An 18,413-nucleotide genomic window follows, 5' to 3' on the forward strand; every position below is an offset into this window, starting at 1 on the left:
TAATTCAAATATAGTATTGCAGTATTTCATCAACAAATACATCATAAGTATAATCATTTTTCCCCCATTTTAAAAAAAAAACGGGGAATATAGCGATCAACATGTCTGTTTTCCGTTTCCAGAACTCCTAAACCGTTGAATATTTCTTGTTGAAACTTGCTGTACAGATCAGTCTATTCGTGAAATTGTGCCTTTTGATGATTTAGGTTGTGTTTTTTCCATATCGAGAAGTGGACTTCATTGAAAAAGATGGTAGTACTCGTTTCCGGTGAAGAACTCCAAAACCATTGACTATTTCTAGATGAAACTTGCTATACAGATCAGTCTGACGGTGAACTGGTGCCTTCGGTTAATTTGGAATATTGAAAAATAATGAACACTTTTATATTTTTCTTCACTGAACTAAAGGTATCTTATTTCAAATCGCATCAACATCTTTCATGTCTGATTCGTTTCCTATCATTACCACTGAATGTGATTTTAAACCCAATGCAGGTAAATTTTCCACATGCCGAACCCCAAGCCATTCAAGACTCTCCCGCGACGATCAGCTCGTGTCTTGTATAGGCTGGAAATACCAAACTTAAGTCAATCAGCCCACATAAGAGAAGGTGTTGGATTACCAATGTCATGTTTTTCTTCCACATAACTCCGAGTATGGTTGATTAAGTGTAATTTAATAAACTTCTGGGAATTTTCTCTGTCACCTCGATTTGAAGCTAAGAATTCAAGTTAAATCGTGAACTCTCTATGTGATGTCAGGGGAGATTTTCCGCGTGAGGTACGTCTCACAAAGACTCGCGGCCACGATCACACGCCTTTCTGGGACGAAGCTGTCCGACTCCACTGCAATGTCTGTGGAGATTACAACATTCTCGACAGGCATCTGTTGTACGTATCAGGTTTCTCATTGTTGAATGTCGAGCATATATAGGTCAGATGCTGCATAGATCTCGCCATCTCGCGCTGGCAGCGGGATTGCTCACGTGCAGTGTCACTGTCATACATGCCTTAGAAAATTTAGATACCTTGTAGACGAGTGAGTGAGGGACACGCGTCACGTTCGCTGGTTATGTTACATCGTTACATCCATAGGTATTGTGTCGGAAGCACAGGGCACCCCAGTGGTTCTATGCGCCGCGATACTGAGTTGCGTCCCTTAGTCATGCCAGGATTAAATGATCTCGAGTTGAATTCTAGGGTTGCCCTTGGTTTATCAGCCCCAATGCCTGTGTTCATGGCTCATTTGCTTCGCCATAGGGTAAACGTCTACGTCACTTCCGACTTCCCTAAACACTTTTCTGCCACGTCGTGATTTTACTAGCCTACTGTTCAAAGCGGCATTAAACATAACTCATTCACTCTGGTGTCTCGTATTGACCAAATATGGACTTCTAGACTAGAAAATAACATTTCAAACATTAACACCAGACGACTAGACGAATCCGCTGCGTTCATACACGCTGCCTTCCGTTCACGTTAACCCTACACTCTAAAATGGTATCTAATAGAAAAGCAACGCTTATGCTGCCTGGATGACGAAAATTGGTCATTATGCTTCTGTAGTACTATCTATAAATAAATATATTAACTTTTTTATTATTTTTTGCTACTGGCTCCTAAATATATTTATTTTCTTATTTCTTTCATATGGGTTATTTACAAAACTAGAAGTAAAGGTTATTTCGTTGTCATAAATTATCATCAGGAATCTCTACCGAAGTCCTGTCCGATTCTACTGTATTATAAGAAATGTGTTATGAATCACTATCAAATAGTGATGATGCCCGGTATTGGGGGAAAGATTAGCATATCCTGACCCACCGGTGGCACCCGTTACGTTTACAAACACATGCAAGGCAAGTTTTCACCGAAAAAAACACGGAAATATTATGGTCACTGATGGGTCAGATTTGAAAATGTCCGCATAGTACACATGGCGTCTACCATAAAATGTTTTTCGAAGCTTTACTCCCTTGAATGTTGTAATTAACCCTGATCAAACACCTTTTGAGAAAGTGTCGTATGACGCTCACGAAGGGAGACAAGTCGTATGTGAACGAGTTGCGTCAGTCGAAGCGTCAATGTCCGGGATCAGGGCATCTGGTAATTCCGTGTTTAGATACAGAGACTTTGAATATTAGTTGATGGGCGTTGGTCTTGTGGCTCCATTGTTTGCTGTGTTTTTAGATGTTGTGCTGTGTTTCCAGATCCCAAGCCGCCAGCCGAGGAGCCATGCATGCTGGAGCCGTGCTATGACAACTACGAACTGAGAGCAGTAGGGCTAACCACGTGTAGCAGGAGCTGTCTGGGAGGTACAGTACTCTGTAGTATGAGCTGTCTGGGAGGTACAGTTCTCTGTAGTATGAGCTGTCTGGGAGGTACAGTACTCTGTAGTATGAGCTGTCTGGGAGGTACAGTACTCTGTAGTATGAGTTGTCTGGGAGGTACAGTACTCTGTAGTATGAGCTGTCTGGGAGGTACAGTACTCTGTAGTATGAGCTGTCTTGGAGGTACAGTACTCTGTAGTATGCAGTATATCATACTGACGGCTATGCTTGTCGTAAGAGGCGACTAACGGGATCGGATGGTCAGACTCGCTGATTTTAGTATCCCAATTGCGTGGATCGATGTTCATGATGTTCATGATGTTCATGGATTGTCTGGTCCAGACTCGATTGTTTACAGACCGCTGTCATAAAGCTTGAATGTTGCTGATTGTGGCGTTAAACAGCGAACAAACAAACAAATCATACTGACACAAGTTACAGTCCACCTTGAGGAACACTTCACGTACTCTGTTACTGTTATGCCGTGATGAGGCAAATGTATGTTTTCACAAATGATATTATATACATACACATTCCGGAGTAGAATAGGTCTTCAGCAACCCATGCTTGCCGTAAAAGGCGACTATGCTTGTCATAAAAGGCGACTAACGGGATCGGGTGGTCAGGCTCGCTGACTTGGTTGATGCATGTCATCGATCCCAATTGCGTGGATCGATGCTCATGATATTAATCACTGGATTGTCTGGTCCAGACTCGATTATTTACAGACCGCCGTCATATAGCTGGAATATTGGTGAGTGCGGCGTTAAACAACAAACAAACAAACAAAATCATATCCCAGTGGCGATGCTCGGACAGTGTCCCCGGTACACTATGAATGTCGTAACATGAGACCAATGAGGAACAAACGGGCTCAGTGTTTGACCTGTCTGGTTGTGAGTCATCGTGTCCCCACGTGGGTCATTGCTCATTCTATCAACCACCGGTTTGCCAAGCCCACGCTCGATTATTCAGTGACCACTGGGACACAGCTGAAAAATTGCTGACTGCAGCATAATTCAGCATTCACTCACTCACTCACGATGTATTATAGGACTGGTGTAGTCCCCTAGTTGACCCCTCTGTAGGACCACGTGACCGTGATCTGCTGCAGGTACCCAAGAGACGATGCTGCAGTGTATCAACAAGGAGAACGGCAGTATTGTAGGACAGGAGTACTGCGAGAGGGCCGCCCAGGTCCCCATCACACGGAGAGTGTGTAATGATGTGCCGTGCCCTCAAAGGTAAGGAGGACTCAGTAGTAGCAGAATGTCAAGTAATAAATACCAGGCACACGAGGAAAAGTATGCAATGACGTACGTTGCCCCATCGTCCCGAGGCAAGAGAGTTAACTGGCTGTAAAAGTCCAGTTTCCATCCTTGCCATAAACTGACTGTAAAAGTCCAGTTTCCACCCTTGTCATTAACTGACTGTAAAAGTCCAGTTTCCATCCTTGCCATTAACTGACTGTAAAAGTCCAGTTTCCATCCTTGCCATTAACTGACTGTAAAAGTCCTGTTTCCACCCTTGCCATTAACTGACTGTAAAAGTCCAGTTTCTACCCTTGCCGAACGTGGTTGGAATTTATGGGCTCAATTGTAGCCCCACCAGTGGCTATTACGAGTTATGTGCCTTCGAGGTCCCTCCTATTGACCAGTCAGATTCCATCTCTCATAGCATTTGCATTTGCATCAAACAAAATGGCAGCGCCCAACCAAGACGATCCACTCGTTTTTTTTTTAATATAAAGGATCTCACTTCGTGAAGTGCATCCAGTCACGTGAGCACCTTAATTAAAAACATGAAAAGATTTGGAAAATATCTGTTGACGCCGAGTTGGCGGTACACATGCTTTGCAAATTCTGTAATTGGCCGAAATACGCACAGCAGTTTTCAAACCGGATGTCGATGTCATTACGCGATTTTAATTGGACTATACATAGACTCGTTAGTCCAGCCAATTATATGACTATAATTCCAGCCAAGTTCGGCAAGGGTGGGAACTGGACTTTTACAGCCAGTTAATTTCCTTGCCTAGCGAAGACGACCTTGTCCAGGACATTGTTGGCTCTTCCGGAATGAGTGAGTGAGGTTGCGCCTCTGTCGGTAATATCCAAGACATATGATGGCACATGGACACAAGGGGTATGTTCCACAAAGCGATCTCAGGACGACCTACCTCTTCTACTGGGGCGGTCGGGTAGTCTAGTGGTTAAAGCGTACGCTCGTCACGCCGAAGACCCGGGTTCGATTCCCGACATGGGTACAATGTGTGAAGCCCTTTTCTGGTGTCCCCCGCCGTGATATTGCTGAAATATTGCTAAAAGCGGCGTAAAACCATATTCACACACTCACTCACTCACTCACTCACCTCCTCTATTCTATTATGGACCTTCCACTGTAGTAGAGCTAAGATCGTACTTGAAACGGAGCTCAGGCCTTCATTCAGTGTACCCTTGTGGGAGTCGAACCCGGTCCCCTACGTGACGAACCAACGCTTGTAACTACTAGGTAACCCCACCAACCACCTTACGAATAGAAATCATGTGGCGACCAATGTCCGCTCGTGAAGATATCAGAACACATTGAGGCATATGCCCCACTGTCAGATAGGCAGAGTAAGTCTCATAGCATCTACTGGGGCAGATGTTGGAGGATATATCTGGCTATATATTTTGGCCAGGGTAATCTAGAAGGCAAATATCACCTCTCCCAGATACTGAAACTGCTCTCCTCAGGATTGATGTTAGTGCAAGCTCATTAAAATCAGATCTTAGTTCTCGCTACCGCTTAACAAAGTTTTGTGGACATCTCTACGGTCACGTCAGAACGTCCTTTCACCCGACCAATCAGGATGTCGCTTACCAGATCAGGAAAGTGACAGTCGGAGTGTTTTCTAATCGTGCAACCTTGAAAAGGTTAACACGGGGTATTCCGAACGACAGTAGTGGACTCGACGACTGAGTCCGTCAAAATCATCGTCTATCGCTCGCTTCAGTGGGATCAACATTTGAAACGCAAGAGACGTTCCACAGCCTGTGGGAAGTACTGCCACACAATCCCGACATTCCAGAATGTTCTTTTGTTCAATTTTCAAAGCTATTTTAAAATGGAAATCGCCAGTTTGAAACAGTTTCCGTAGAGTGCCAGAAAGCTGCTTTCTGATTGGCTGATGTCATTTTATTAATATGTGAAAGTTCGCGAAGGGTTTTCTGACGGAATGGGAATGTCCTCAGATCTATGTAAAGCGGTAGCCAGCATTAAGATCTGATTTTAATGAGATTGATATTGGTGTAGTCTTTGTTTTCCTGCATCAACAGCTACAGGTGGGCTGTGAAGGTGTAACTGTAATAGCAGTGTATCGCACTGTTAAACCGCTGTGTATCACCCTGTACAGTCGTCTAATGATGTTAAAACCGCGAGCGTGATCCCAAGTAGAAAGGACAATTGGTTCTCAGCAGTGTTTGGTATGACAAGAAACTCCTTCCATCTGTGCTATGATGCCGTTCCCTTACTTTCAAGTCTCTAACATCAGAGCCCACGTGTTAGCCGTTGAGAAGAATCAAGCCTCAGACCCTTACCATGGAAGTCATTACCGCACCTCGCTTCAGTGTTGACAAGGGGAATTAAAAACACACGTGCGACCACGGTGCGCGTCTTCCAAATACCGCGGCTATTGTTAAATATATTTTTGAAATAAATGTCGTGAAAAGTGTCAATTATTGCCCTGCAGTGGTATTTGTTTTATTGTTCTGGGAAAATCGGTCTACACCGCGTCGTGTTAATGGAAACGAGCATCTGTACTGTTTTGTATTGTGTCTTAAATCTCGGTCTTTCCTATAGGTAGATCTTACCTCCGTATTAATAGCCCCGGCAAATAATAGAAATTATCATGGATATTTAACATATGGGTGTATATATAATGTATGAGGTGCATTTAGTATAAAACACAATGACTAATGGATGTTGGTACACTGGTCCCAATCAGCACACCCACGGTTCATTGTAGGCCACGGCGAGGCGCCATTCATGCTCTAAACTTAGCAATGGAGCCGGATGGAGCCAATAAAAAATGTGGTGGCACACCGTTTGTCCCGATCCAGATTCAAGACATATTGGATAGTACATGGCATTAACAGCAAAGGGTTTGGGTGATCCCGGCACAGTCAGGCTGGTTAGGCTCTTCTTCAGCTCAGGGCCGTGGTCCCGTCTACACGCAGCCCAGACAGGGAATGTGACTTCTCCCATGAAGCGCTAGTCAAACCCACCGAGAACTTTTCGGAGAATGTGACGACTCCCCAACACTGCAGCCTTCTGCATTACACAGATTGTCGGAAGGGCTTTACTCCTGGCAACAAACCCGGGTACTCTCCCAATGTCAGTCAACAGATTGGGGGGTACCAAACCTAAGGCACCGAGAACAATGGGGAGTGGAAGAATTTGGTACTTGGGATGCAAGCGTGGCCCGCTTTTTTGCCATGGTTTTTCTGAATCTTGTTAATCACATTAGTGTCAAAAGGGACAGAAAATTCACTCATAAAAATGATTCATTATTATTATTGTTATTGTGGCTGTTATTTTGTTTATGTTTACGTTTACTTTGTGATTTTGGCATAGTCTGTCTCTGACGTGCGCGTGTCAGAAATGGATACATTGATATATTCAATGGACTTTCTTACTTATGAAGTGAGTGAGTATGATTTAACGACGCTTCTAGCATTATATTCCAGCAATATCACGGCGGGGGACTCCAGAAATGGTCTTCACATATTTTACCCATGTCGGGAATCGAACCCGGGTCTTCGGCGTGACGAGCAAACACTTTAATCACTAGGCTACCCGACCGCTCCCTTACTTATGAAACACCGATCACGCCGCCTGTACATAAGTTAGATGATGCGACAACGCGACAGACCTTGAAAAATAACGCATAAAAAACAAAAATATCACTCAAATTGTCAAAATGGTCGCATTGTCGCGTTTTGGTTAATTCACTTTTGGCTTGGTTTTGCAAAGGCGACAACGCGACAATGTCCCTTCTAGAATTCCATAGAATTACCCTCACGTTCGTTAAGTGGACAATGGGTCCGTATGTTAACAAACTGAACGCTGGCTGTGCATCAATCACTTTTAATACTTATCATAAAGTATATACATCGTTGAAAAAAATAATTTTGACATTCATATTCCCTGATGTGGAATGTTTCAACTCACCAGTTTATGACATTCCATTTTGGCATTTTGTTCAACACCATATTTCCACATGACAGGCACACTGAGTCTCACATTGCTGCTGGCCATGACCGGCCTCGACAGTGACCCATCTATGTTGCAGTGGGAGGAGACAGGGGTTATCTGTTTCAGCCATTTGTAATATGAGTAATAACTACACGGCTTACGTGGGTCATCTCGGGGAACGTGGTCTCGTAGATAATGAAACTTTCATTGTGAAAGATAATCAACTGATAAAAGATCGCCACTTATAGCCCCGACACATGACCCTGTCCCCCATTTACACGGATTCCCGCCTGTCGGGGCCACCCATCTTCTGACCCAGACCCATCTGTCACCATCGTCGCGCCTACTAAAGGAATAACCCCTATTCATCTCCGTCTTAGATATGGCGTTAGGTAGTCTACTGGTTAACGCGTTTGTTTATGACGCTGAAGTTCTGTGTTCGAATCCCCCAAATGGTACAACGGTAAGCTCATTCATAGTCTACCGTGGTATTTCTGGAATGGTTTTAAAGCAGCGTAACATTGAAATTAGTGTGGGTGTCAGTGTTGTCCAGTGATCTGTGAGTTGCGTTACCTATCCATGCCAGGATCCGCTAATGTTCCCCCTGATTGCGACCCATGGTCTTCAGTCGCTACCAAGTGACTTTCACTAAATAGTTATTGGCTGCAATATGAGTGATTATTATTTACGCCGCTGTAAGTAATATTCTAGCAATATCACGGCGGGTAACACCAGAAATGGGCTTCACGCATTCAACCCATCTGGGGAATCGAACCCGGGTCTCCGGCTTGACGAGCGATCACTTTAACCACTAGGCTACCCCACCGGCTCTGGTTGCAATATACTTCACGTTGGGGTCTCTTCCCACTCTTTATCTCATTTTTATTTATTATTCAGTTCATTTGGTACAGTCTTCATCTCAACTTAATCTGTTGACAGGTGGCGCATCGGCGACTTCAGCATGTGTTCCAGCACGTGCGGCGGCGGGGTCATGAACCGGAGTGTCACGTGTATACAGGTGGTCGCCCTGGGGCCGGAGAAGGTCCTCCGCCTCCCTGACATCATGTGTCAGCAGCCTGTCCCGGAGAGAGAGCGGGGCTGTAACACCCAGGACTGTCCCGCTGACTGGGTCGTGGGAGAATGGGAGAGGGTGGGTACACAGGCAGCTCTCTGTAGATTAGTGAGTGAGTGAGTGAGTGAGTATAGTTTTACGCTGCTTTATTCCAGAAATATCACGGCGAGGTTCACCAAAAATGGGCTTCACACATTGTACCCATGTTGGGAATCGAACCCGGGTCTTCGGCGTGACGAGCGAACGCTTTAACCACTAGGCTATCCCGTTGCCCGCTCTCTGTAGAACCAGCCACACCTGGTGTTACAGATACTATAGAATTCTGATCAAATAAGGAACTTTTGGCGTTTGGTAGTCAAAGGGCTACCAGAGAGAGTCAGCTCCAGAGAGTAATCAGTCTTGATTTATCTGCTAAAACAGATTTCATTGAGAGTAAAAGGCAAAATAACGATGAAAGTTATATGAATGGATCACTGATAATGAGTGATGACACCAGGTGTCCGCGAGAAGGGTAAGCATGTCCTGCTCTACCACCTACATAATTTAGCACCCACCACTCACATAATTTGCATAAAAAAGTACGTGTTTGTGTTTTGCCTGGCGCCGCACAGCAATACTCAAGTATATACCTTAAGTATTTGAATGAGAACGTCGGACTCCTTTGTATTCACGATGTCAATACGGTTTGGGATGGTTTTGTATTATAAAGGACACTTCTAATGGTAGACCTCGCCCAAACTGCGAGACTGGGGCTGACAATGCGTTATTGTTGGGCTGGGTTTTCCCACGACAGTGCGCACTTTATGATGTTTGAACATCTCTCTCGCAACACATAGTTACAGTTGTTAAATAGCTCGATGTCACGAGGGTGTTAATAATGTCATTATATGGACTAGGACTAGTCATTGAAACATAGTAACATATAGGGAAAAAACATTCGATATTCTGGTTGTGGAGTGGGCTTTTCGGATTTGGGTACAGAAAATAATGAAAAGAAATGGCATAAATATTTACAAGTTAAACCAGTTCGTTGAACATGTCCGTAAATATATGTGACGTAGAAAACAGGTTTTTACGCGCCTCCTTGGAGTGTCCACACCAGATGTATCTAAACGATACTGACCCGTTAAGATCCGGGGTAGAATAGGTCTTCAGCAACCTATTCTTGCCATAAGAGGCGACTAACGGGATCGGGTCGTCAGGCTCGGTTGGTGCATGTCATCGTATCCCTATTGAGTAGATCGATGCTCATGATGTCAATCACTGGATCGTCTGGCCCAGACTCGATTATGTACATACTGGAATATAGCTGGAATATTGCTAAACAACAAACAAACAAATCCTCAATGCGCTGACGATAATTTGTATGATGCATCTCCTCCTGCAGTGTTCAGTGACGTGCGGCGCGGGCATCATCAGCCGGAAGGTGACGTGTCAGCGGAAGTCGGCCGAAGAAAGGACCACCCTCGTCAACTACATGGAATGTCGGCCCAGTGACCGGCCTCACTCCGAGAAACCCTGCAACCTGAGCGTCTGTCCTGAAATAAGAATCAAGGAGCAACAGCTAAGATTCTTTCAGCTTAATAAAATGAAGAAGGTGCGTCTTCTCATCGGATCAAATGCCGCCATCTTGCCTGGAACGTCTGTGATAGCCAAGTGCCCAGTGAAAGGCTTCAACAAGCGCAAGTTGGAGTGGTATAGAAACGGGCGACGCATTAGAAATGGCCGACGGGTGAACGTTTCCAAAAAAGGAAATCTTAGAATTCGTAAAGGTCGTCCAGAAAGGGATGCTGGTGTTTACACGTGCAGAGCAAACCACGCCATCTCTAACCTGACAATAGTGTTTAGCAACGTCCTTGACCTTTTAAGACAGACGGTAGTGAGAGAGAAGTATCTTCTCGGATACCTGTCAGATGGCTCCCAGGCCGTTAATTCAGCATTATATAAAGACCCTTTTGATAGGAAGCAGAAGGCTTTGCAGATCGTAGTGAGCGAATGGACGCGGTGTTCTGCCAGGTGCAATGGCGGCATAAGGGAACGTAACGTCAGCTGTGAGATCATCACCAATGACTATTTCGAGGAGTTCCCCCTCAAGGTGTGCCGGGGTGCCAACCTGCACGTGCCTCCGGGCAAGGAGGAGTGCAACGTTGATCCCTGCGTGACATGGACATCGGGCAACTGGTCAGACGTAAGTTCAACAGTAGCACGTGGTTTTAGTTGTGTACCGGAAATGAGTTTCAGTGAAATGGTGTACCCCCGCCTTAAAGTTGTGTATAGATAGGTGTGTGTCACCAAGCTTCAGGGAGTATCAATACGTGTGTGCATTTATGTTTCAGTACAGTATTGACATCTTTCAGTGCGGTATAGACATACGAATGTTTCCAAATTTCAGTGCGGTATAGACTGACGTATGTTACATGTTTCAGTGCGGTATAGACTGACGTATGTTACATGTTTCAGGGCGGCATAGATTGACGTATGTTTCCATGTTTCAGTGCGGTATAAACACCTGTATGTTTCCATGTTTCAGTTGGGCATAGACTGACATATGCCTCCATGTTTCAGTGCGGTAAAGACAGCTGTATGTCTCCATGTTTCAGTGCGATATAGACTGACGTATGCTATATGTTTCAGTGCGGCATAGACAGCTGTGTTCGGGAGAGTTACGCCATCCACCGACGGCGGGTGAAGTGTGTCCGCCTGGACAACAGCTCGGCGGTGGAGGAGCGGTACTGTAACGTCACCCTGAAGCCCCTCGCCCTCAGCGAGTGCCCCAACATACACTGCAAGTCCATGTGGAATGTCTCCGAGTGGTCCCACGTGAGTAGCACCTCATGCTCAGAATACTAAAATACTTGCCCGTTCTGACAATACCGGTTCATACCAAGAGTATTGGCTCTAACTCTAGTGTCCCTCGACGCGATATTGCTGTAATATTGCTGAAAGCGGCATAAAACCATACTCACTCACTCACATCTGGTTGTGAGTGATACTCCTGGTTCGAGCTGGTTCATACTAAATCGTACTGAAAGTACTGGTTTACATCAAGATACTGGTTTGTCTATATATGAGATGGTACATTCAATGCCAGGAACACCATGCGTGGAAGAGAGTGCTACACTCACATGGTGCATGTGATCTGGTCTAGACATCTGGGGCCGTATCATGCAACAACGCCTATCGACATCTAACCATCCCAATACCAACAGACCTTTAACATCCGATAACATCCGACCATCCAACTGATACGACCAGGCCATCCACAGAATACAATAACAACTACCTGAAACAATTGCTCTGCCCTTGTGCAATCCTTCTGGCGCCATGATGACGTTACAGGAATGTTTGAGCAACGTCTAGTGACGTTCTCTGTAGACTGTGAGGTATTCAACAGAATGCTGTCTCCTAGAAGACATAAGTCCACATCTCTTCATCAAAAATGTATTGACTATTACTGTATCCCATGGAGTAGAACAGAACTAGGATACATTTCACGGTCACTTCATATATGGGTTAATTTTGAGGGTGATACAAAACATCACATTGCATGTAGTCCACATGCATTACTGTTTGAACTTTATGTCCTATGTGTTAGTATGATGAACCGGGCTCGACACTCCTCTCTTTACATAATCCAGTTAATCAATGATATCCCTCTTTTACGATGGAACCATGTGATCGCAACTCTTTACATAATTCCATGTACATATATCAGAATTCGTTATCCATACCTAGTACACACAATAGTTTGCATATGAAAAATACTGTTGTTATCACATATGGATTTGAACGATCATACGTTCCTGGCACAACTAAGGGACGCAACTCTTTACATGTAGGGTTTGGTTCGTTTAAGCACACTTTTCTTCCTTCCACGTGCATATGTTTGCACGTGTGTGTGCTGTAACAAGTTGAAATCCTCCATAAGAGAAATGTTCATCCTTGACATGACTGATGATGTGGTTGTCTGTCTTGCATGTTGCAGTGCCTGGCTGAGTGTGGCGAGACAGGTTTCCAGAGCCGCAGTCTCACGTGTATCTGGGACTTCACTGGACGACCAGCCGGGCGGAGCTGTGAGCGACTCAAGCGGCCGATAGTCACACAGACCTGCAATGCCAGAGCATGTTCCGACAGTAAGTACACGCTTTAAGGACCCGTGACGATCCGGGTTAGAATAGGTCTTCAGCAACCCATGCTTGCCGTAAAGAGGCGACAATGCTTGTCGTAAGAGGCGACTAAGGAGTCAGGCTCCCTGAATTTCGTGTCCCAATTACGTGAATCGATGCTGATGATGTCAATCACTGGACTGTCCAGACTCGATTACTTTCAGAACACAGTCATATAGCTGGAATATTGCTGAGTGTGGTGTTAAACAACAAACAAACTTGCTATATGGTTTTATACATCAACCTGAGCTCCTGGCATCAACACACGTGGAGTATTACCGTGATACTCGTACTGGTGTTGTTGTGATTAACAGAGTAAGCTGGATCTATAAACGCCGCCTTGAACAGTATGTGTGACAGCTTAATGTGAGAGGAAAGGAGAAATTTCAAATAGTAGACATGTATCACTTCAGTGAAACACACGAGCAGGGGTATGATACTGATACACTTATTGCCATAATCAGGGAAACTGGGATTCGAACCCAAGATCAGAGGATCCTGCTACCTCTAAGGGTCTGCACAGCGTATTTCAACCACCAATTCGCTACACCGACCAACCGTGTCTCCAGTGACATGTGTGGGACGTCGTGTGGAGTTGTCCAGTTGGTGTTTGAGTGAGTGATGTTTTACGCCGTGTCATCGACATCCGAACTAAATCACGGGTGTAGAGGACAGAGACTTATTCCAACGTGGATCCCAGCGGGGTTTTAGCCGCTGATTTACCTGTGATTGCTGTTGTATAAACAGATTGTACTGATTGTCATAACAATACATGTAGCAACACGCTTGATTACGACAACTACAAGAATTACGGTGTTAACTGAACCTACTAACAGAACCCATGGGAATGAATATCATGAAAAGTAGTGTCATAAAACACGATTTTACGTTGTTAACAAACATTTAATATATTAAAACTCACATTGTATCATAATAAGTCTGCGGGACCCTAGACTTGCGCAAGTCTGTTAGGCAATAGTTATTAGTTTAAATCATAATTTCTAGAGTGTGTAAATAACAAGTACAAGTTGTCCCTATAAGAGACTGGAGTCCTTAGGTGTACTGAGTGAGTGAGTAGGGTTTTACGCCGCTTTTAGCAATATTCCAGCAATATCACGGCGGGGGACACCAGAAATGGGCTTCACACATTGTACCCATGTCGGGAATCGAACCTGGGTCTTCGGCGTGACGAGCGAACCTTAGGTGCACTGTCCACATATCTAGACTTGCCTATTAGGAGGATAGAATAACTACACAACGAAGGACTTTTCTTTCAGTATAAGCCGTGGAGCAAGGTCACCGGGACACTAGAGAATACATTAGAACAGGAATCACGTCAAGAGGGGAATTATTTGCTCCCCAGCTCACGCTCCATTTGGATTTCACTTTTAAAAAGTTTTGATTTTGACGATATATATCTTCAACCATGAAAACTTTTTGATCTGGGACAAAATGTTAGTCTAATTTTATTGTTACCTTCTTTTACACGAAGAATCCTCGACAGCTACCAGAAAGACTCGCTACAGTTGTGTCTCTTGTACAGCTGTACATAGCTCGTGTCATATTACGTCCCTTTACACGGATCATCTCGTGATGTATGTGCACTGTAGTAATAGCAGGCATTCCTGACAGGCTCAGGGAGACTGAACGCCACGAGGAAAAAAGGCTTTGTACCAACACTTACTCGTGTTGACCTCAGTTCAGATAGCTCTGAACTACTGGTGCGTTCTCCAGTGCAATTTGTGGTAACAGCGCGTGGCATGAAAGCTAGTTGCAACCTCTACACTCTTTTCGTAATGATTTTCCATCGCATGCAACTAGTTGCTGCCGAGTGTAAAGACAACTTGTATTATTTGCTGCAACAAGTTGCAAACACTCAACAAATATGATTGTGTAGATTTGTGTCGTTCTGAGAGTGCCATCCGTCATGTCAGAGCAACGTGTGGAAAAAACTTGATTTTACAAAAGGCGAACGATTCATCAGCTTAATTGTTGAAGGGGCGGTCGGGTAGCCTAGTGGTTAAAGCGTTTGCTCGTCACGCCGAAGACCCGGGTTCGATTCCCGACATGGGTACAATGTGTGAAGCCTATATCTGGTGTCCCCCGCCGTGATATTGCTGGAATATTGCTAAAAGCGGCGTAAAACCATTCTCACTCACTTAATTGTTGACGAATTAATGCGGTAGTGTTTTAGCACAAGCAGAACTAAAAACCGCACCGAGAGAACGGAACTTGATGGGAACTGGACGCGACACATTACCAGTTCCAGTCAGTCTGATTCAGATCTGTCCTCTTGTCTTATGGTGTATGGCAGTCTGACATGTTAGGAATACCCTTACCACACACACACGAGACACTATTTAAAACGTCTAGACCTGTACAGAATAAGGGACCTTTTAGTCAGGCCAAAACTCTACGTCCGAACACAAATGGCGTGGATCGCGGCATACAGTTATAGTAATGTTGATGTTTTTTTCTCTTTCAGGCTGTAATGACGAGTCTGACTACTGTAGTATCGTAAAGCTGATGAGGTTATGCCGCTTTATAAACTTTAGACAAAAGTGCTGTGCAAGCTGCAAAGATGAAATGACATCATGACATAACGGCAGTAGTTCGACGTGGGGACTACGTGACCTAAGATGGTTTAATCTCGCGAGATTTGACGATGGGCGGCGTTACTAACAAGTAAACGTGTGGGTTCAACAGGACATGAACCTTCGTGAGATGGAAGTAGCAGAAGCCATTGTCGCAGAAGATCCGTGTTTCCATGACAACAGCACGAATGCAAAATCATGATTATCTTGTACAACGTTGATGATCCAAACATCACAGGAACCACCATTAGAGGAGACAGGTTAATTAACATGGGTACAACAGCGAGTGCAGTCCATATCTTCCCTCCGCCATACCTGACACTTGGTGTTATACAGTCTGAGATGCATAGTAATTTCCATGTTAAATGATAATACCTTTTCCGTATATTACCTCATTTTACATTTCATTGGGGTTTTTGTGCACACATGTGTTCGTTGTCTTTGTTTTTGGTCACGTACTTAATGTCCTTGTTGACAGTGAGACCAAACTTGTGGTTTCTGTGCCATGTCACGAACATCCATTTACTATGTACTCTCTCTTTGTTATGTCACTGTGTATTGGCTGACAACAGTTAGTGCAGATTACTGCACTATATTCAACATGTCTGACATCGACTGTAAGAAATATCAGTTGGTACGGCGTTGTATATACAATTATAGGTGCTAAGATGAGTACCTTGAGAACATACGCAAATACCAAACACCAGCACGTTGTGACGTCATTGATGCCACTATGACGTCAAACTCCGTATACTGTAAGTTATTCATTATTATGTATATTGTTTATGTGTGTTGTGAGCGAATGTTTTCTATCGTCACTGGTGGTGACAATGATATTGGTATGTTTAAGGTGGTTTGATGTAGTTCAAACCGTTCACGTGTATCGTTATGTAGTTTGTCATATAGATATTATTGTGTGTGTGTGTGTGTGTGCGTGCGTGCGTGCGTGCGTGCGTGCGTGTGTGTGTGCGTGTGTGTGTGTGTGCGTGGGTGCGTGGGTGTGTGTGTTTTGCTGGGAACAACGAACAGCCGACCAGTGTGAGACATGATTCCTGTGGGCTCCACAGCACTAGACCGTCTTGACTGTCATAACAGGGGTACGTTGCAAACAGCCAATCGCGATGTACAAACCAAAATGGCGGCTTAATGAAATTTGAGTTTGACAGCGGAACAAGAAATTCCTGACTGCTCCACATTATAAAAGTAGTCATCAATAGTCATAAATTCATCGGCACGTCACCGAGCCTCATCGATTACGTTCTTCGTTTGGGCGAGGCACCAGACGCAAGTCGCGCCGCCATTTTGGAGGAGTGCGCAGGAATACAATGTCACAAAGTGACAGTAGAATGACAACACGTGGTCACATTTGATCCGACACTCGGTCTGGTAGCCCTTCTGTTGCATCAAAATAATGCTGCACGGTTGATATGACCTTACAGCTTGGTTGTCATTGCCTGTACCTCTCCTAATGACATCGAATAACCTTTTTTACGTTTGATAAGGGATCAACATCGCCTGGTGAAATAACTTGGTGATAACACTGGTCAGCTTGAATCCGATATTAAAATAATGCTCATATTTAGATAATCACAGACTGTTCGAGCTCACACGTGAATGGTCAATTCTTCTTGACAGTGGTGTCAGAATGGACTGTCATTTAACATATACCTGTTCTGGTCAGCGTTTAAAGAGATATCCATGGTCAGTTAATGTATGATGTGACCACGGGATGACCTGGACAACGCCGAAACGTCACAATGGCTGGACCTGGTCTGCTATGACTCTTCAGGGTGGCGAACGTTTGACTCTGTATTGAAACACACGAACACAGACGAACTAATTATCTTGAAATACTCGTTCAGTTGCTCTCAGGTCTCGGTGCATTAAGACTGAAAATAGATGGAGATAATAATAGTCCAAGTCTGGCACAGAAATGAAAAAACTAGAAGACTCTATGCGAGACATGTTTCTCACTTTTAGTTATTAATCGTAATTAATTGAGTTCGTTTCTGGAGACTATTTACCGACTGGAAAACGTGTGTGCACCAGAGGTAAACAATGGAGGATTATGACGCTAACATGAAAACTGGTGGAGTATACGTTTATACCATTGTGCACTGAGATGCCGGGTACAGCATTATACTATCAATATGCTAGTTGTCAAAGATGTATTTGACAAATCGTTTCCAGCCTTGCATTTAGTCTTATGAACCGTTCAGATTGACACATGTGTATGGGCTAAAGCTTCAGTTATGTTGAGAATAGTTATAGTATTGAAGGATGTCACGTTGAAACTGATATAGGTGTGTACTGGCAATCAGTAACCGTATATTGAGCACCAGGTGTTGTGCTGTATCGTGTCACGTCAAGGTTTATTCAGCACCAGGTGTTGTGCTGTATCGTCTAACGTCAAGGTTTATTCAGCACCAGGTGATGTGCTGTATCGTCTAACGTCAATGTATTGAGCACCTTGCGTTGTGCTGTATCGTGTAACGTCAAGATATTGAGCACCGGGTGTTGTGTTGTATCGTGTAACGTCAATATATTGAGCACAGGCGTTGTGCTGTATCGTGTAACGTCAAGATATTAGGCACCGGGTGTTGTGCTGTATCGTGTAACGTCAAGGTATAGAGCACCAGGTGTCGTACTGTATCGTGTAACGTCAAGGTATAGAGCACCAGGTGTCGTACTGTATCGTGTAACGTCAAGGTATAGAGCACCGGGTGTTGTGCTGTATTGTGTAACGTCAAGGTATAGAGCACCAGGTGTTGTGCTGTATCGTGTAACGTCAAGGTATAGAGCACCAGGTGTTGTGCTGTATTGTGTAACGTCAAGGTATAGAGCACCAGATGTTGTGCTGTATCCTGTAACGTCAAGGTATAGAGCACCAGGTGCTGTGCTGCATCGTGTAACGTCAAGATATTGAGCACCAGGTGTTGTGCTGTATTGTGTAACGTCAAGGTACTCTACTAGAATCTGACATAATTCAACTAGAGTTTTTTTAAGTTATTTT

General features: G+C 44.3%; 1 protein-coding gene across 2 annotated transcripts in view; it reads left to right on the top strand.

Annotated features, from left to right (window-relative positions):
• Window positions 1-16,336, top strand: part of LOC139448838 (protein madd-4-like) — a 127,213-nt gene extending 110,877 nt beyond the window's left edge. For both annotated transcript variants that reach the window (XM_071230395.1, XM_071230451.1), the window contains exons 11-17: window positions 2,211-2,315; window positions 3,445-3,574; window positions 8,508-8,718; window positions 10,028-10,828; window positions 11,275-11,460; window positions 12,626-12,773; window positions 15,292-16,336. In XM_071230395.1, the coding sequence (XP_071086496.1) occupies window positions 2,211-2,315; window positions 3,445-3,574; window positions 8,508-8,718; window positions 10,028-10,828; window positions 11,275-11,460; window positions 12,626-12,773; window positions 15,292-15,404 (1,694 nt within the window). In that variant the 3' untranslated portion in view covers window positions 15,405-16,336. The remainder of the gene's footprint in view (window positions 1-2,210; window positions 2,316-3,444; window positions 3,575-8,507; window positions 8,719-10,027; window positions 10,829-11,274; window positions 11,461-12,625; window positions 12,774-15,291) is intronic.
• Window positions 16,337-18,413: the final 2,077 nt, after the last annotated feature.

This window comes from Haliotis cracherodii, unplaced genomic scaffold (genome assembly GCF_022045235.1).
Source record: "Haliotis cracherodii isolate W230 unplaced genomic scaffold, xgHalCrac1.p SCAF_1, whole genome shotgun sequence".
NCBI classification, from domain to species: Eukaryota; Metazoa; Mollusca; class Gastropoda; order Lepetellida; family Haliotidae; genus Haliotis; species Haliotis cracherodii.